General features: G+C 39.2%; 1 protein-coding gene across 2 annotated transcripts; it reads left to right on the forward strand.

Annotated features, from left to right (window-relative positions):
• Positions 1–2,070: 2,070 nt before the first annotated feature.
• Positions 2,071–14,223, forward strand: slc27a1a (solute carrier family 27 member 1a). Of its 2 annotated transcripts, XM_056252251.1 has the most exons (14): positions 2,071–2,277; positions 2,325–2,379; positions 2,546–2,713; positions 4,197–4,591; positions 4,670–4,834; positions 7,267–7,336; positions 7,421–7,512; positions 7,673–7,782; positions 10,085–10,294; positions 10,403–10,529; positions 11,550–11,687; positions 11,842–12,006; positions 12,106–12,252; positions 14,017–14,223. In XM_056252251.1, exons 3-14 carry the CDS (start codon positions 2,547–2,549, stop codon positions 14,172–14,174), a joined length of 1,944 nt encoding a protein of 647 aa, XP_056108226.1. In that variant the 5' UTR covers positions 2,071–2,277; positions 2,325–2,379; position 2,546; the 3' UTR covers positions 14,175–14,223. The 2 variants fall into 2 exon arrangements, with proteins under 2 accessions (XP_056108226.1, XP_056108234.1); XM_056252259.1 differs by lacking the exon at positions 2,071–2,277 and having other exon boundaries at positions 2,287–2,379.
• The last annotated feature ends 329 nt before the right edge of the window (positions 14,224–14,552 follow it).

Raw genomic sequence — 14,552 nt, forward strand, 5'->3', positions numbered from 1 at the left:
TTGTCGTCGAGATCTTGATTCTAAGTCAAAGACCTTTTCTTAAGCTTTTCACATTCGGTCTCCAGGTGTGCACATACTTTCTCCAGTGATTCGATGCGGGCCTCGTGAACTTTTGCTGCCTCTTCAGTTGTTGCTACTCTGGTGGAAATACTAGCAAGTGATACTTTCACCTCGGATAAAGTAGATGAAAGGACATCGAACTTCATGTCAAAGGTGGTGCTCAGTTTCGCTATTGCTTCCATAATGTCTGTGTTCGTCGGCACTGTTGCTTCAACGCTAACGTTAGCTTGATTAGCCGCCGGCGACGACTCGTGAAATTTATCTGTACCTCCTGACTCCTCAGTATTCGATTTTCTTATGCTTTGTCGGCATTGCTCAGGACGTTTGGAATTAATAACTTGTGATATTTAAGCGGCTACAAGATATTTTATCTGACAATACGACAGACTTGTGGAGAGCTATAAAAAAAACACGTTCTCTCCATTCGGTGCCGGAAGCGCGCCCAAAACGAATCTTAATACCAGGTGTAAGCAGGGCCGAAGTGTATTGAAAGACAGAACACTTTCATGACTATATGTCTTAGCACACTTAAATATACTTTTTTTAAAGAGCACTTTTTAAATAATGTCAAATTAAACATCTTATTTGAAAATACATTTTAAATCATTATGTTTTAATAATCTTATGCTGTGATTTAAAGTACACATATTTTAATGTGTTGACTAACATACTAAAGCACATACAGTGGTGGCAAAATTATTAGAACACTTGGCATATTTAAGAGGTTTCAGTTGTTATTTTCCAAGAGGAAAATGACCCTAAACGTTCTTCTAACTATTGCCGGAGCTACCTGAGACGGAAGGAATCTGCAGGAACATTGAAAATGTTGGACAGGCCCCGTCAAAGTCCGGACCTCAACCCCATCGACCAAATTTGGGGCGAGTTGGAAAACAAACTGGACAGAACAGATCTATTGTACATTCAAAGGAAAGCCTTTGGCTTCAGTTGCAGAAGGCATGGGATACCATTAGTGTTGAAATTCTGGAGTAATTGCTGCAAAAGGTGGAAATTCCAAATATTAAAGGTAAAAGTGGATAAAAACAGTACGACTCACTTCATCTGATATTTGTTGTGCTCATAGCAACCATCTAAATGTTTCATGAACATTATGAAATGAAATCATGTTTTGGAGGCAAAAAATGTTAATATTTTCAGATCTGTCAGGTGTTCTAATAATTTTGGCCACCACTGTGCATGTAATGACATTACAAATGTGTAGATAAAAAAGTATTTAAACTCATAACATACATGTTTCAATAGAAATTACTTTAAAGTATATTTTAGTTTACCACAAATGCCTGTCAGTACATCCGGCAGTACAATTTAAACATTTAAAATTTTGCTAAAGTGTAGCCTACTTCTTTTTCACAAGGGTTGACCTTATAGTTAATTATTTTTTTACCATAGTGATCATAATAACCATCAAAATACTATTACAACCAAAGACCCCATAGTACATGGATAAAGCAAAGAAATATTGACTAGGAAAAATACAAGAGCCCTACAAAACATTGTCAGTAGTAAAACATCTACAATTAAATATACTTTTAATGGGTAGGATATGCTCTCTTAAAAATATTTCTATAGGCTAATACAACAGCCACTGTTTTGTGTGTGTGTGTGTGTGTGTGTGTGTGTGTGTGTGTGTGTGTGTGTGTGTGTGTGTGTGTGTGTAGCTACATTAATAAATAGTATCAAAGTAGGTAACTTTAGTACTTGTGCGATAAATTGTTAACAGGGTTACGTTTTTGAGGGTTGCAAGTGTCTGTGTATTCATTCAGCAGTAAGTATGACAAACAACGACAAATGTCACCTGTTCATAAAAAAAGTGCATGACTTGATTTTTTTATAAAGTAACAGAATTACCCGCGTGTTTGTGTTATTTGAGTGCGTAATGATAAATAATAATAATAAAAAACATTCAATTTTAACAGCATCAGTGACGAGAACACGACGACTTACACTTTTATTGTGAAAAACAGCCTCTCTCAGCCATTTTGAAAAGCTTTCTCCCCAACTCCGGCTTCATGACATGTTGTTGCCTGCAAAGTGCAAACAGCCAGTGCAGAGGATGTTAGTAAACACATAGTTAGTCAAAAACGTGCTGCACTTGAAGTGAAACTATTTCCCGAGTAGTGTACTTCTGCATATAACGGACTACCATAGCAAGTTCCCCCTGCTCTGTGTTCTCGGACACTCGTGTTAACTTTCACAGGGGTCTTTGAACATAACTGTGGTCAGTCAACCTCTAACTGCACAGCAAGGTCGTCCCATGTCTTGACAGATCAGGGCTGGCTGAACTATATTTGTCTACCATAGGTAAGTATTCATGACTGTTTTATTGTTTTATGATACCATCATAAACAATCAGTAGACACTGACAGTATGTCATAACTAACTTAACATGTTAAGTGATGACTTCCAATCCCTGCTGTTTAAAAAGTGTTTAAAAGTGATGTGCTGCATCGTAACTTACCTGTTTCAGGATGCACTATGTGGCGAGTGGCTCCCTGTCCTTCGGTTCTATGGGCCTGCTCCGTCTGTTTGGGGCATCTTGGTCCTGGAGCCTTGCAGCAGGTCTGGGTGTTTATTTAGGAACAGGAGGCTGGCGGTACCTGTATGTGGTTGTTCGTACGGCTAAAAGGGACATCAAGTGAGTGACTGATATTTTGGATATCATACAAAATTACTTTGTAATGTTTAAACTAAATTCGGCATGAAACGGATGTTGCGATAGTAGCTATTTTCTTCCCTATTGTTATATAAATCCGAGTGAAACCGCTTTTCGAACAAGAAAAAATGTAGGGCGGGACTTTTTTATGTTCATCAGCATTTGATTGGATGGTTGTGGTGTGCTATTGGTGGATGTCATGTGAGTGACAGGTTATTTCACCCTTTCGCCAGTAAACACATCAGCAGAGAAGAGATGACGTTGCAAGAGGGATGGGAAGTTATTTTGATTAAAGATGACACTAATTAAAAAGATAATGATGCATGGACCACGGATACATAATTCATTATAAATACTGCAGTATTTTAAAAAAAAAGAAAAGAAAATGGAATTGTCCATTTTGACTTCATGGTGACAAAATGTCATAACTCCATTGAAATGACAGACTTCTTTCTGGTGGCTTTTGGCAGACTTCCCCAATCGTTTCATCTGCTTAAACTCCGCCTCTTACAAGCCTCTTATTCCAACTTCAGGGAATAGTTCGCCCCAAAAAAATGAGATTACTGTCATCATTCAAGGCCTTTTTACAGCAAGAAAGATAACTATAACGATAACAAATATTAGCATCCATCCACACCAGCGCACAATGGCACTGCATCACATCCTCGAGCTCAAAGGATTGATTCTGATTAGAACCATTTTTAAAACTGTATGTTTATCGTGTCTACCAAATGTGTATGAAATCAGTTTTTTCCTGTGAAACTTCAAAATTGAAAGTCGGCATGAAATCAAATTGAAAATCTGAAATCATGAAATCTATTCTTCACACACCAAACAACAACTAATGGATAATATCAAGCCCCGTCCTACTTTTTTTGTTCTTCAATAGCAGTTTCACTCAGAAATGCATCACATTGAAAGTAAAGTCTGTCGGAACATCCGTTTCATGCCAACTGTTTGTTGTCAAATCTGATCCCTTCCACTGTAGCTTTCCTATCTCATTCCCGAATTTTCATTTGGTTAAGAGACTCGTGAGAACGGCTGTCAAGGGGCAGTCACGGTAGAAATATTTTAAGGGAAATAAAGTGTGTTTTCTTTCTTATTTATGTAGTCTATTTTCAATAGTGTAGTGTTGTCTGAAGCACATTTCACACAGAAGTCACTTTCAAACCAATACGGCGACTCCAATTTGTACTTGTTGCAGAATTGTCACTTTTTCGGAATACAAAATTCGAATCGTGTTGATTCCTGTTGAAAATGACTGGATTTCGCGCATGAAATTTTGCTGTACAACGTTAAACGTGACAGCAACTTCATTAACAATGGATCTGGCGTTGCACATATTAAGGAATAACTTTGAGTATTTAAATGAGAGCTACAAAAGATTACAAAAAATGGCTAATGCTTCACATGTAGTATTTTCAGCAGGTGTAAATAACTGATTATTCCTCATCTTGTCCATCAGCGGGCTTTATGTGCTGCTGAGGGTCAAACTGGCGCTATGGCATCATATCCGTCACAGAAACACCATACCCTCCATCTTTGCACAAACCGTGGCTAAACACCCAGACAAGCCTGCGCTCGTGTATGAAGCCACTGGGGAAACGTGGACTTTCTGCCAGTTAGATCAGATCTCCAATGCTGTGGCCCATTGGGCACTGAGCCAGGGCTGGACCTCGGGAGATGTGGTGGCGCTCTTCATGGAGAGCCGGCCGCTCCAAGTGGCGCTCTGGCTTGGCCTGGCCAAAGTAGGTGTGGAGGCTGCGCTCATTAACTTCAACCTCCGAAAGGATTCGCTCCTGCACTGCGTGGGTGTGTCCGCGTCCCGAGGGATGGTGTTTGGAGCAGAGCTAGCGGACGGTGAGTCGATAACCTTCTCTTTGACTCTTTGATCAGGACCATGCAACTAAATGCACATGCCTCCCTGTATGTATGTAGCCCTGTCTGAAGTGAGCTCTTCCTTGAGTGAGACCATGGTGCGGTTCAGCACGGGAGACCTCAGTCCAGACCAGATGGCCGCTCTGAAATGTCAGCCCCTTGACTCCATTCTGGCATCTTCCCCTCGACACTCACCACCGTGCGCTGTGTCCAAGGGCTTCAACGGTGAGATTCACAGTATTACAAGGGTTTACTTGTAGAGCAGAGGTATCGAACACGTAGACCATGGGTCGGATACGGCTCGTAGAGGAGTCTTAAGGCCCTATTTTACTCCTGGTATTAAGATGCGTTTTGGTCGATTACAAGTGGACGACGCTTAATACAGGTGTAAACGGAGTCTAAAATGTTTTGAGCTTGTCCACTTTCGACCACTTCCAGAGGTAGTCGAAAACACTTTAGACCGGATTGCTTTCGTAGTGTAAATTCTAATGTGGTCGAATGCTTTTGAACAGCCGCAAAAGACCGCCTACTCTCTGCCTACTGACTTAATAAGTAAACATTATGGGAAGCGCGCTAGCCAGACGGGATTTAAACTTTGTCGGCTGAAGACCCAAGTTGTGTCAGAACAGAAATGAAAGCTGATGCTCTCCGTATCGTTTTCTGTTTTCTCTGGTCGTGTTCATATGTAAATTGTGTGAGTTTATTAGATCGAAAGATCCGCACATTGACCTTCCCCTCGAAGAAATCAGGGAAGAAGTGGTTGAAAGTGGACAAAAGAGACTAGGTGTAAAAAAAAACCGTCTACTTGTGATCCGATCGACCAAAACGCATCTTAATACCAGGTGTAAACAGGGCCAAAGTTGGCATGTGGAAAGAATTAATTTATTTTATGGGTTTGGGCTGTTGTTATATGAGCGCTGACTTCATTGAGTAAATCACCAACGTTGCAAAAATCAAATAAAAAATGCCGTGAGAGAGTGCATGCATTCTCTTTATGTTGAACCATTGCACATATCCAAGCAACACACAGTAGTGTTTAGTTAATGACTGCATTTTTTGAACAAATTTTTCAAGTGAATGATTCAATGACCCATTCATTAAGTGTAACCAATTAAAAAAAATGGCCTTCATAAGCTGAAGTTTATTGTACAGTAGTCCAGCCCTCCAAAATTAAAATGAGTTTGACACCCCTGCCGTAGAGACTCATTTCGAAAGGTCTCTGATGGATGGCTCAAGTGGTATTATTAATGTTTTTAAGTTCACCTCACTTTGACTATCAGCGCACTGGAGTGTTACATTTATTTCACATCTTGTGCTTTTATGATCTCTGCTGCTGCAGTTTTGTTGCAAAACTTTGTGTTGTGGGCCTTTATGGAAGTTTTTATGGAGGTGAGTTAAAAAAAATAAAAAAAACTTGTAGACAATTGGTTTTGAGTCCATCTGAAGGACAGGCTTTAGGGCAGATATTAGAATGATGTGTAAACCTTGTCTATCTGTTTATCCTGAGGGCTACTAGTTGTGTTTTTTTGCCAGTTGTTAGTGTGTAAAGTATATTTTTGATGTCCTCCCTAGCAATAAGAGTGTATTCCACTTCTCCTTGATTGTATTCATCCTCAGACTAGCCTATTCATTACAAATATGGTAGATTGTCTATTACACAAGTCATTATAAGAACACTTCATATTGTGCCGCTGGCAGTGGGATTGGTTTCTTTGTGTAATAGCCCTGAATCAGACAAAACTTTGAGTAGCAAATTAATTCGATTTTTAATTAGCAAGTCTCAGAGATATATTAGCTCAAATGAATGGTTTCCACTCTTGTGAAGTGATGGTGATTAATCAAGTGGTCTTCAGTTCTGTTAAAAGCTCTTTTGATGATAAGAGACGGTAATCTTTTTGAAGACAAGCATGTGATTGAGAACGAGAAAGAAAGGATAAAGAAAATAAAGGTAAAGAAATATTTAGGAATGTCAGAATAATGTATTTTTACTATGTTCAGCATAAGCCAACACAGAATATCCAACTACTACGTTATGTAGTATTGTATATTGTGCACTAGGAATGTCATCGTATCACAATTTCAGTAGTTGGTATTAATAATGTAATTTCACAATCGTCAATACAATTTTCAATACTACAGCAAAAGCTTTTATGCCAATACGCTGTATTTAAGGTTACTCTTTATTTTCTCTTTATCTAATTGCATTATAAAGGATTATAAATAATTAACAAAATAATAAACATTAAGAAATTGAACAGCAAATACACAGTAATCAAAAGGAAAATAAGTGAATAAATAATATAATTATTTTATTATGTTAAAAAAGTACCCAAAATTGTTTCTAAACATAAACTAGCCTTCAAATGTTTTCAAAAATGTTTTTTTAATTATCTTATGCTCACTAAGGCTGCATTTATTTGATCAAAATATACAGTAAAAACAGTAATATTGTGAAATATTATTCAAATTGAAAATGATGGGTATGCTAATTTGTGCCGTTTAATATTTCATGGTTTTATAATAGTTATTTGTAACATTATAAATGTCTTTGCTGTCACTTTTAATCAAATTAACGCATCCTTGCACTAGACAGTTACCATTAAACTAGTAGTCCAAGCATCACCCATGTCTCATCATGTTTTCCCTTTCTCATACAGATCGTTTGTTCTATATCTACACTTCTGGCACCACTGGACTCCCTAAAGCTGCTATAGTGGTGCACAGTCGGTAACCTGCTCGCAGCCACGTCACAATCTTACAGCTTTCCTTAGAAATGAAACGAGCTTTTATTAAACTACTTCTATTTCCTAGGTATTACAGGATTGCTGCTTTCGGGTACCATTCTTTTCGTATGCGGCCAGACGACATCATCTATGACTGTTTACCCCTCTACCACTCAGCAGGTGTGTTGTGCGTATCACAGACATGTTGCTCCTGACCTCACAGGCTCTATGTATTTCTATAAATAAGTTTTAAGCTGTTTGATATTGTTGGTTTCAAATTAAACATACTGTTGCAGATTTCACATTTAGCTCAACATCTGTTGGATTTACTCATTAACAGGTAATATTATGGGTGTGGGCCAGTGTCTGATTCACGGTATAACCGTGGTGGTCAAGAAGAAGTTCTCAGCAAGTCGCTTCTGGGAAGACTGTATCAAACATAACTGCACTGTAAGTCACTTACATTTGGGTCATTAATGGCAAATAAGGGTACATTTGCACGACAACAGTGTACTAAAAATGGAAACGGTTTTCCTTTGCGTTTTTACACGTACAGACGACACCATAGTCAAAACGACTAAAAATGTTGTATTATTCATGTCACGCCATGTCACTTTGTAAAGAAACACTACGCACCTCTAGATTGAACACATAATACGCATGCGTTGTGACGTCACCGTCATAAATTCGTAGTTTACAAATTTGTAGTTTACACAGAGATGATAGCGGTAACGTTTTCAAAAACTTGCACTTTAAAACCCATTTTCAAAGGTTTGTGTTTTCAGGCCCCCATAACACCGTTGTCATGTAAATGAACGTCCAAAAAGCATAAAATGTTTGTGTAAATGCCCCCTAAGAATGCCCAAGATGAGGATCATTTGAGATTTTTACATTTGCATTAGTTTCATATAGTCTTTTAAAAGCCTATATACCATTTTCAACAAAAATTAGCTTTGAGTAATTCATATTCTCTTACATCTAAGTGTACATAGTCTCATGTAGCCAGACCTTCAGACTAACTGCAGAAGATCTGGACACTATAGCAGCTTTCACTGGTCAAGGACCGCCCAGAGGTCTTCTGATTGACATGAAAAGCAACCAATCACAGTTCGTTTTGTTCAGCATTATGTTTAGGGGAGTCAAAATGTAAAGTCGATATTAAAATAGACCATAGATCATTCATTCAAGAACGTTGTGCAAACACTTGCTTGAAGCATATCTCTCCACTTTTTAATGGCAACAAGCAGTTCGAGAGAACCGAACACAAGAAGGAATTGGCCGGCTGCGATGTCAGCGTCTTTCCTTTCATGTTTACTCACATATGTTGCTAATATCCGCTTCTCGGTTAAATCCTTTCCCTGAACTTCCCATAATTGATGTGAGAGGCCGCACAACTAATAAAATTAGATCACTCCGGACTCGGAGTCATTCCAAGTTCTTGCAAAGGGTCGGCCAGGCTCGGAAAATAATACTCTTCCTATATCTGATATTTCCATTTACACTATGCACTTGGCGAAACAACCCAAGCTAAATGAAGTGACCCTGACAAGCTTAGGCTTAAAAGGAGGTAAAAACGGCGTGATTTGCGATGGACGCAGACGAAATGATAATACAAGCTTTTGCTTTCCGCACCATCTTTAAAGCCCTAGTTGCAGCCTGGGGGAATGCAGAAATGATCGCTGTTGTAATTGCTGTGGTTGGTACGTCATTTTCAGTGATGAACGACTCCGCATTGACAAGAAAATCCGATCTGTCCGCTTGCATGGCAGACGCAAACGCTCGTATGCGATTCATGTCAGATTTATTTCCACATAAGGCCTGACACTGATCTGACAATATTGGAATCCATGTGCTTTTTTCCTGCTTACACGTTCATGGGTTATGTCTAATCTGTGCCACATGGGAGGAAAAAAATGCTGTGAACTTCACATCATTTAAAAAATTCAGTGTTTTGTCGATCCTGATATGCACTCATTGTCATAGTTGGAAACACAACAGCTTCCTCCTTCTATGAGGGTCACGACGGCTTTAGTTCCAGGCGGACCGTTAAAGAACGTCTCGCGGATGTCCTGTAGAATTCAGCCAATCAGATGTTGACTTCGAAATTTCATTTGCCATATGCATCAGATGTTCAGCCGACTCTCTGTGGGTGTGACGTCTCAGGCTGAGGCTAGAGTGTACACAGCGTTTTCAAAACAAGTTTTCAGTTGTATTTTTTTAAGGTGGAAAGTGCCTTTGAATCATGAAAATCAATGTTTTCTCTAACTTGGCCATTTGAACTAACCTGAAATAAAATGGTATTTATTTGATATTTCTAAAAGGCATCCTGACCTTACATTTTCAAATTCTATATTAAAATAGATCGATGTTTAATGTCAGGTTTGTATAAGTCATTGTTTATATGCAGTGCATTTTAACCCTTTCCCCGCCAATGTTTTTTTTAAGTTGCGAGCCAGCGCCAGTATTTTTGTTTGCTTTCACAAAAGTTTCACGGCCCCCAGAATATCTTTCTGAAGATGTGCAAACCCCCGTCCATCCGTATAACAGTGAAAACATGGATTGCCGGATAATTCTGTCAATGCCAGGGAAAGAGTTAATGCGCTTTTAAATAAATTAATATATCCCGGCGGGGCATGATGTCACTTACAAGCATCTTTAACGATTCGGTGTTATGAGTGAATAAATTCATTAATAAATACAAGAGTGTGTCGTTCTTACTCTCACAACAGTCTGCTTTTTCCCTCTCTTCCAGGTTGTGCAGTACATAGGCGAGATTTGCCGTTACCTGCTGTCCCAGCCTGTGCGGCCCACGGAGCGACAGCACCGGGTGCGTTTGGCTGTGGGGAACGGGCTGCGGCCGAGCGTGTGGGAGGCCTTCGTGGAGCGCTTTGGAGTAAAACAGATTGGCGAGTTCTATGGAGCCACCGAGTGCAACTGCAGCATTGCCAATATGGATGGCAAGGTCAGATATCAGTGTTCTTCTGAGAACGTTAAATGTTACAATGATTTATGGATTTTGTCATTTGTAACCGTTAAACGAATGGTTAAAAACTCACTCTCAACGCGGCAGGTTGGAGCTTGTGGGTTTAACAGTCGCATTCTTCCTAATGTGTACCCCATTCGACTGGTGAAAGTGAACGAGGAAACCATGGAACTGGTTCGAGACAAGCAGGGACTGTGTGTGACTTGCCGACCTGGTGCGTTCAGAGCCGAAAACTCTTGTTTGATTTATATGTTTGCTGAACATGTGGTCATGCAGTAGGTTTTACAGAATTTTTTTAGATCTGGTCGAAAGTCTGATATATGGTGGCCTCAATGTATTTGGAGACTTTAAAATGTATGAATATCATTGCATTGCGTAAAATATCAAAGCTAATGGAATACATTCTAAAGGGTTAGTTCACCCCAAAATGAAAATTATGTCATTAATGACTCACCCTCATGTCGTCCCAAGCCCGTAAGACCTCCGTTCATCTTCAGAACACAGTTTAAGATATTTTAGATTTAGTCCGAGAGCTTTCTGTCCTCCATTGGAAATTTATGTACGGTATACTATCCTTGTCCAGAAAGGAAATAAAGACATCATCAAAGTAGTCCATGTGACATCAGTGGGTTAGTTAGAATGTTTTGAAGCATCGAAAATACATTTTGGTCCAAAAATAACAAAAACTACGACTTTATTCAGCATTGTATTCTCTTCCGGTTCTGTTGTGGATCCGCGTTCAGTGCCGCTGCTGACGTAAGACGCTGCTGACGTGTTATCTGGTGCGTCCGTGTATTCGGGTTCAGATAAATATGGCTGGGCCAAAAAAATGCAAGTCTTCCTCTGTGTCGAAATCCTTAGACATGTTTGCGAAGATTGTTTTGTTTACAGCGTGCGTCTCCCTCAGACTGTAAACGAAGCTCGGGTGCACCAGATGACACGTCAGCAGCGTCTTACGTCATCAGCGGCACTGAACGCGTTCCGAAGATGAACGAAGGTCTTACAGCTTGGAACGACATGAGGGAGAGTCATTAATGACATAATTTTCATTTTTGGGTGAACTAGCCCTTTAAATAAAGATAGCCCATGCACACTTATCAGGTAAACAGGTGTTGGCATTTTACTGCAATAAACTGTAACCATGTACAAAATGAATGAATAGTCATTCTCTCACAGATGTCTTTTGTGCCCGTATCATTGTTTTTTCTCTTCATGTATTGTCTTCCGCTCACAGGAGAGCCTGGGCTGTTGGTGGGGAGAATTAATCAGCAGGATCCTCTGCGTCGGTTTGATGGATACGCTAGTCAGGATGCCACCAGGAAGAAGATCGCCTACAATGTGTTCAGGAAAAATGACTCCGCTTATCTGTCAGGTGCACCTTTAACACATTGCAAAAAAGTGGCAGCGTCGAATATTTTCTGACAGCGTGGATGTAAATATTGTGGATGGTTTTAGACTCACAAATGCAACCACAATATAGCATTCACCACTCGGCAAACTTATTTTGTTGGTATGGTTTCTCTCAGGTGATGTTTTAGTTATGGATGAGCTTGGATACATGTACTTCCGGGACCGGAGTGGTGACACGTTTCGTTGGAAAGGTGAGAACGTCTCCACTACTGAAGTGGAAGGAACACTGAGCAGCCTGTTGGGACAGATTGATGTAGCAGTGTTTGGAGTAAACGTACCAGGTGAGACAGACAAAGCAGCTTTTGTCCTGAAATTACCAAAGACCCATAATTCCAAGTGTCCCCATATACACATGTAAACACACGTGTGTGTTTGTATAGGTGTGGAGGGAAAAGCCGGAATGGCTGCCATCGCTGACTCAACAGGAAGCTTTAACTGTAATTCTTTCCTGAGAGAAGTTCAGCAAGCTCTTCCTCCGTACGCACGGCCAATATTTCTACGCATCTCCCCATGTGTAGATACCACAGGTGAGGAAAGATCCCCAAAAATCACACCGCCTGGATTGAGCGATATATTGTGCATTTTGCCATATATGCACTGTAGTTTTTCTAGAGATGTAAAGCTAAGCAACTTTGTGAATATCTCAATGATTTACTCTTTCCCCGCCATTGACGAAATTTTTCGGCTTTCCATGTTTCCACTGTTATACGGTATTACGGGAAGGGGGCGCTATTACGCATCTTCTGAAAGAGTACAGAATCTCCGGATCAAAACACACGCGAAAAAGGAGCAGGAACAATCGATAAAAGCATTGCTTATGCATGTTGTAGATTTTCTCGATTTTCTCAAAATGTTGCTTTTTTTATGAAACGTACCCACATTTAAGTGTTGATCGAAAAGAATGCATGATTTTTTTGTTTTAAAAGCAAAGCAGAGGCTATGTTCTGACAGCAAAAATTCCAGTAGCACCTCAATGCAGTACATGAGATCCACGGGGAGGAGTCGGATCAAGATCCAAGGGGTGGAGATGGGTAGGATTAGGGTTGGGTTTAGGGATTAGGGGTGGGTTTAGGGATCAGGGGGCGGAGTTGGGTAGGTTTAGGTGTATGTAAGGTGGGAGGAGTCGGATCTGGATCCGACTCCTCCCCGTGGATTTCATGTTCCGCAGTGAGGACCATCTCAAAAATTCAGACAACAAAATATTCTGGGGGCCATTACATTTTTGTGAAAATGATCAAAACTGTTGGCGGTGGCTGGAAAAAAAAAAAATTTTAAGCTAGTGGGGAAAGGGTTAATGTATGAAGGCTTGGGTTAGACTTTATTTTAAGGTGTCAGTGTAATCAGTGTAATCATACATTTAAGTACTGAGTAATCATACATTTAAGTACTGAGTACTATTAATTAAATACATCTATTTACTATATAATTAGGGGTTAGGGTTTGGTTTAGTCGCTTGTAATTACACATAATTTACTGTTATTACTATAGTAATTACATGTAACCAATATAACAAGGACACTGTAAAATAAAGTGATACTGAAACTTGTTTCTGCCCCGGAATAAAAAATAAACAAGGTTACTGTGACTTTTTATCTTGCAAATGTGAGAAAAAAAAAAGTTCAAATTGTAAGTTATCTCAATTTGGGACTCTTCTCACATTTGTGAGTTATTACCTTATAATTTAGGACTCTTTTTCTCACATTTGAGAGTTATCTCATAATTCAGGACTTTTTAATTTTGACTATTTCTAGCAATTTTGAGATTTAAATTTAGATTCTGAGAAAAAAAAGTCAGAATTGCTATGGAAATAGTTGCAATTCGTTTTTTTTATTTACAGTGTTGGAAACAAGCTTCCATATTAATGTGCTATTTATTGGCTTATTAAATTTTCAAAAAATATGAGACCTTCACTTGCAAACATTATGTTAGAGTTGATTAGTTTTGATTCACTTGCGTGAATCAGTTTAAATTGTGTGTTTCAAAGAATTTGAAGAACTGATTTAGCAATCTGTTTGCAGCATCAATCTAAAATGTTTTAATAAAAATGTAATTATTTTTGTTAATTACTATGTTTTGCCATTGGTGAGCATGAAATAAATGATTTGTGTTTATTTATTTAAACTAGATTTCTAGTGATTTTTTTTAAAACATTTTGAATCTAACTGGCCACAATGGCCATATGATAAAAATGATGGTTACTCTGATTGATAAAAACCCATTGTTTTTCTCAAATATTTCAAAAATGGTGTGTATATGCTGTGAATTGATTTCCTACTCTTACCCTTTCACAGGAACATTTAAAATTCAGAAGACCAGATTGCAGAGGGAAGGATACGATCCACGGCTCACAACTGACCAGATCTACTTTCTGAACTCCAGAGCAGGCCGTTACGAGCTTGTGAACGAGGAGCTGTACAGTGCTTTTGAAGAAGGCAGGATATCCCTTTGAGACGAAGAAGAGAAGGTAGCCTGAACCTACCTGGTCATCTTCTAACATGTGACCGCGCGCAGTGTTGCCGCAATACTGCGACAGAAACCACTAGCATGTAGACACTTCTTTTGCATTTACATTCTTCAAATTTATAGTATTTGCATTTGAAGAGGGTTCTTCGATTTGGTAGCCTACTAGAAAGCACAAGCTGTATCTTGGCAATGACAAACTAATGATCTAATATGCAATAGATGGGACAGTAAGAGTGAATTATTCTTTTAATTTGTTATTCTTAGTTGATGGTGTGCACAGGTGACGAAATACATGTGCACTCCCAATTTAACAACCAAAACAACAACACAAAGCCAACGGGATGAAAGATGAAACTCCACTAGG

This window comes from Rhinichthys klamathensis, unplaced genomic scaffold, assembly GCF_029890125.1.
Source record: "Rhinichthys klamathensis goyatoka isolate OS25496 unplaced genomic scaffold, OSU_Roscu_1.1 h1tg000004l_1, whole genome shotgun sequence".
NCBI lineage: Eukaryota > Metazoa > Chordata > Actinopteri > Cypriniformes > Leuciscidae > Rhinichthys > Rhinichthys klamathensis.

Excerpts from the sequence above, each read along its gene's own strand:
- slc27a1a (XM_056252251.1), top strand. The coding sequence starts at position 2,547 with ATGCACTATGTGGCGAGTGGCTCCCTGTCCTTCGGTTCTATGGGCCTG. Across the intron at positions 12,007-12,105 it reads GTTTGGAGTAAACGTACCAG|GTGTGGAGGGAAAAGCCGGA; the intron begins GTGAGACAGACA and ends GTGTTTGTATAG. Across the intron at positions 12,253-14,016 it reads CCCATGTGTAGATACCACAG|GAACATTTAAAATTCAGAAG; the intron begins GTGAGGAAAGAT and ends ACCCTTTCACAG.